Source organism: Silene latifolia, chromosome 8, assembly GCF_048544455.1.
Source record: "Silene latifolia isolate original U9 population chromosome 8, ASM4854445v1, whole genome shotgun sequence".
Lineage (NCBI taxonomy): Eukaryota > Viridiplantae > Streptophyta > Magnoliopsida > Caryophyllales > Caryophyllaceae > Silene > Silene latifolia.
Window position 1 is genome coordinate 112,499,603 of NC_133533.1, and position 4,581 is coordinate 112,504,183.

Here is a 4,581-nt window from a genome sequence, read left to right on the forward strand (position 1 = left end):
ACAAAATACTCATTGAGAGGTGAGTGGAAAGCACATGGTGAGAGGTCTTCAGCTTGTGACGGGATTAGCCCGTCACAAGCAAGACGCTTTACTCATAAATTAGGAAGCACAGACACTACTATGATATAACGAGTTTGTGTCCAAACTTGCTCGGAAATACGTGTCAGACACTCAGACCCCTTAACAAAAGGAAAATCTCAATTTCACTGCAACTCATTAGCATAAAAAATGGAAGGCATAAAAAATGGAAGGCATCAAACTTTGTTAGATATCATATATTCATATATGATACATGGTACATCAAAGAGAAACAGACGTTGCATCTAACAAGTAATAGTCCCACTTAAATAAACCTTACTATTTTAATTAATGACTTGAAAATCACATATTAACCAGATCAATACAACCGCAACCCATAATGACCAAACGTTAACTAATCAAAATGACATATAACCTAAACCCGATCCAAATGACTCGTTATGACTTGAGATGCATCAAAATACTACTCAATCCCAGCGGACATGGACATCAATGAAACACTGTTCACATCCGAGTCGTTTAGGAGATCCACTGTCAGGATTCAATTTAGGATTCAATTCCACAGTGGCCTGCAAGAATTTAGTGCCTTGTTGAGAATCGCCATCAAAAGGCCGTTTAGAAGAAACCCTCAGATTTGCTTCGACAATCAAGGAGGAACCTCTGGCCAAACACACATCAGGTTTCAACAATGGCAAATTGGACCCAGATGTTAGGGCCGACTGTTGTGACTCATATTCCTCAGAATCACTGTCAAACACTGTAATTTGATAGTACTTATCATATGTGGTCGAATACTCATATGTGGTATAGCGAGCCACAATTTTGCCATATACATAGCCTGGTAAATGTTTACCACCAAGTTTCATATCCAAATTAGCAATTATTCCATCATAGAAAGTCGTGTAGTGCACTGCAGCAAAACCCTTTTCACCACGCACAATAGAACACAAACGCTGATCAAGCCATCGCTGAATCACGATATCGTCCCATTGCACAGTACCCATGCTAATTGTATCCCCAGTTTCAGTATCTCTGAGATCCACAACTGTCAGGAAGTAGCCCAATATTTCGAAACTACGAGAATGGGTGCCTTTAAGAGTTAGCAGTGCACCAGATTCAGGACAAATTTGAGGGTGCTTCTTATCATTGTCAAAGATACAATCCCATTTCCAGTCGAGCACACTGATCTTCCCATAAAAACTCAAAGGCTTGAAATCCTTCCTATGAACCACCACTGAAAACATTTCCAGCCAGTGTTCTGGACCTCTTCGTCTCGGTTTAGCGGATTGCCTATCGAACATTGCATTCACAATCTCTTCAATATATGATTTATTCCAAGTCACTCGAACCCGAACTCGCCCCCCATGTTCTCCAACAATGTCCTTTTTAAAACAGCCCTGGCTTCGGAGCTTGAACTCTAAGTTGTTGCTAGCAAATGATTCCAGGATGTCACCTTCGCAGTGAAACAAGTCCACCTCAATGACTAAAGATGAAGAGTAAGCTGGTAGAATCACAACCGATCTCGACAGTTGAATGAAACCACCTGATTTAACCTCCACACCTTGTGAGGCTGACTTATTAAACAGTAAAATCGGACGCCAATCTTCACCATCCGCAGCTTTGAGATCGCTATGACCTCTAACAGTTCCAAAAACATTAGCAACAACGCCGCCTCCATAATCATTCTCGTCATAATTGACCCAGTCCTCCTTATCAGACGGCTCTTCAATGTGTGTAGCATTAGCTTTAGTAACAGCAACAGCATCAGCATCATTACTAAAGAGATCAAACTTGTCATCTTTACTAAAAATTAATACGTCAATGGTTGCAGCAACAGCATACTGGATTATGGTATAATGTACGCGAGCAAAGATCATGTTATCCTCCTGGCTCTCAATTTCAATGTCATGGAATTCTTCGCATTCATCACCTCTTTTATCCAAAATAATCTTTTCACAAGCAACAACCATGTTGTTAGCTCTCCTGTCGAAAAGATGGACATCCAAGCAAATGTCCTTTGATGGTCCAATAACAGGAGTTGGGGACGGGGTAGTTAGCAACAACGGCTCATCAAAATGTACACATTCCGGGTTATCTTCATCTTTGTTGAAAAAACTAAAGAGTTCATTCTCACAACCATGCCGAGTGTCGAGAACACGAACTTTGCCATATATTTCACACGATGTTGACCTGTCCACATTGTCAAGACGGTTACCTATGCTGATGAAGAGCACATCAACGAGAGGGGTGCATTGAATTTGAGGGTAAATCGTCTCAGGTGTAGTTTTACTTTGGTCTTCTCGAGTGCTGAATAAGCCCATCGTATTGAATAAACCTAAACAACAAAAAAAGTCTATCAACAGGCCATCGTATTGAATAAACCTAAATCATCTCAGGTGCAGCTTTAATCAGGAATTGAGATTCTTCTATCAACAAAGATTGAATTTTTATCAAACCCAGAAAATTGGAAAGTTACGATATTCACTAAAACCTAGTCACTTACTTAACAAGACGCAATTAATCATTAGGGTTTGAATAGCTTACCTTTGATAATTGTATTGAAAATTAATTTTGGTATTAATACAACAACCAAATCAATTATATTGAAAATAAAATAGAATACAATCAATCAAAGTCATAAATAAAAATAACAGGAATCATCCAGAATTAATAGAAAAGAGTACAGAGTAATACCTGGAAAAATCGCGACCGCCAAGCAAAGGTTTTCCCCCAATTCTATTCTAATGATTATAAATAATAAATTCGGCAAATTAGGGTTTTGAATTTCAAGTTGCGTTTTGAGATGTGCTCGACCATTTTCTAAACTTTATTTAAAACCGCGTATCAACTCGATTTCGCAAAGATTGTCACGGCCCAATAAAAAGACGAGAGTCCGGCCCAAAATTAACAAATTTGAGTTGTGGTAACGAGTTTACGACTCATCTAGATAAGGGGTGGTTTAACCGGAGACTGGATGGCTATGATGGGTTTGCTGTGGATAGTGTTGGGCGGTCGGGTGGTTTAGCTATTTTGTGGAGTTCTGATTTAGTTGTTCATTGTGCTCAGCTACAGTTCACTATATAGATATCAATGCAACTGTGGGAGGGCGAGTATGGCGGGCCTTATTGGGTTTTATGGATGGTTGGCGGTGCAAGATCGACATTTATCGTGGCGTCAATTACGTTTACTTGCAACGGAAGATGATAGTCCATGGTTATGTTTAGAAGATTTCAATGAGATTTTGTATTCTAAAGAGATGAAGGGTGGGCACGTCCGCAATGGCAAGTGAATAATTTCCGTGATACAACGGATGAATGTGGTTTGCGCGATTTGGCCTTTGAAATGTATAAGTTTACTTTTGACAATGGGCAGGGAGGAGATGCAAATAGACAGTGGCAGCTGGATCATGCTATGGCTACGGTGAGTTGGTTTGATCTTTTTTCTAATGTGTTGAAGTTGAAATGGGCCAGGAATTCCCTGATAAATTTTTAGGGCGCCCTTAAATACATAGGGTGAACTCCACAGTCTGACACTTTTGCACTTTAATTTCCATACAGCCATGTGCGTGTAACATTCAGGTGCTATTTGGCCAAATTTTAAAAGTGTTTTTCTAACTGAAAAAGCAATAGCTTGGCCAAACACTATAGATTATGGTGTTTTAAAACTACTTTTGAAAAGATAAAAACTAATTATTTGCCCTCAAAAGTAAAAGTAGGTATTTGCTACTTCTACTTTTCACATAAAGAGTCAAGAAAAAAAAAAAGCTGGCTGAAATAGTTAGGCCAAATATATAAATTCTATAAGAAACTGCTTTTACAGGGCCAAACAACTAAAACTTTTTCAAAAAGTAACTTATAATAAACTCCTTTTAAAATGGAAAAACTATTTTGCACAAATAAGGTCAAACAACACCTTAGTTTACTTGCAGACTTGCAGGCCCCACACGTCACTTTTGTTTTTATTTCATTTCCCATTCCAATTTCCTAATTCTCTCGTTTTCCAATTATGTTATCATCTGTTTACTTCAAAAAAAAAAAATATGTTCAGTTTTACCATATTATAACTTGGTACCCCGTATAATTCGTACATTTTTGCTAAAATAATGACCACTTTAAAATACTCTTTAATTTTTTGTTATAAAAAATGGTCAATATTTATCCAAAATAGTTACATTTTTCTCGTCTACTAATGCATAGTTAAATTTATAAAATAGTAGTCGTACTAACTAAAGTGTTTTAATCATTAACTCGAAAGTGACCCAACCCGAAATGACCCGATCCGGGATGTATGACAAACCCAAAATATCCCACCCAAACTGACCCGATCCATACCCGACTCGATTTGACCCATTTTTTCATTAAGTGCAGATTGTTAATTAATGAGACAAAATGAAAATTTCAGTCATAGTTATTTAAGCCAATTAGTCAAATTGTTAAATTTTATAACCCGTAAATATAGCATACCAATATATAATTAAAGAATAAACGATAATATTGTTGTATACTTTAGAGATCTTATTAAAATATAACCCGCACTATCAAT

At 37.6% G+C, this 4,581-nt stretch overlaps 1 protein-coding gene across 1 annotated transcript; it reads right to left on the reverse strand.

Moving 5' to 3' along the window:
- Nucleotides 1-238: 238 nt before the first annotated feature.
- On the reverse strand, nt 239-2,873 carry LOC141597411 (uncharacterized). Its single transcript, XM_074417870.1, has 2 exons — nt 2,734-2,873; nt 239-2,374 (listed from the first exon to the last, which is right to left on the reverse strand). The coding sequence occupies exon 2, from the start codon at nt 2,358-2,360 to the stop codon at nt 507-509; it is 1,854 nt and encodes a 617-aa protein (XP_074273971.1). The 5' UTR covers nt 2,361-2,374; nt 2,734-2,873; the 3' UTR covers nt 239-506.
- Nucleotides 2,874-4,581: the final 1,708 nt, after the last annotated feature.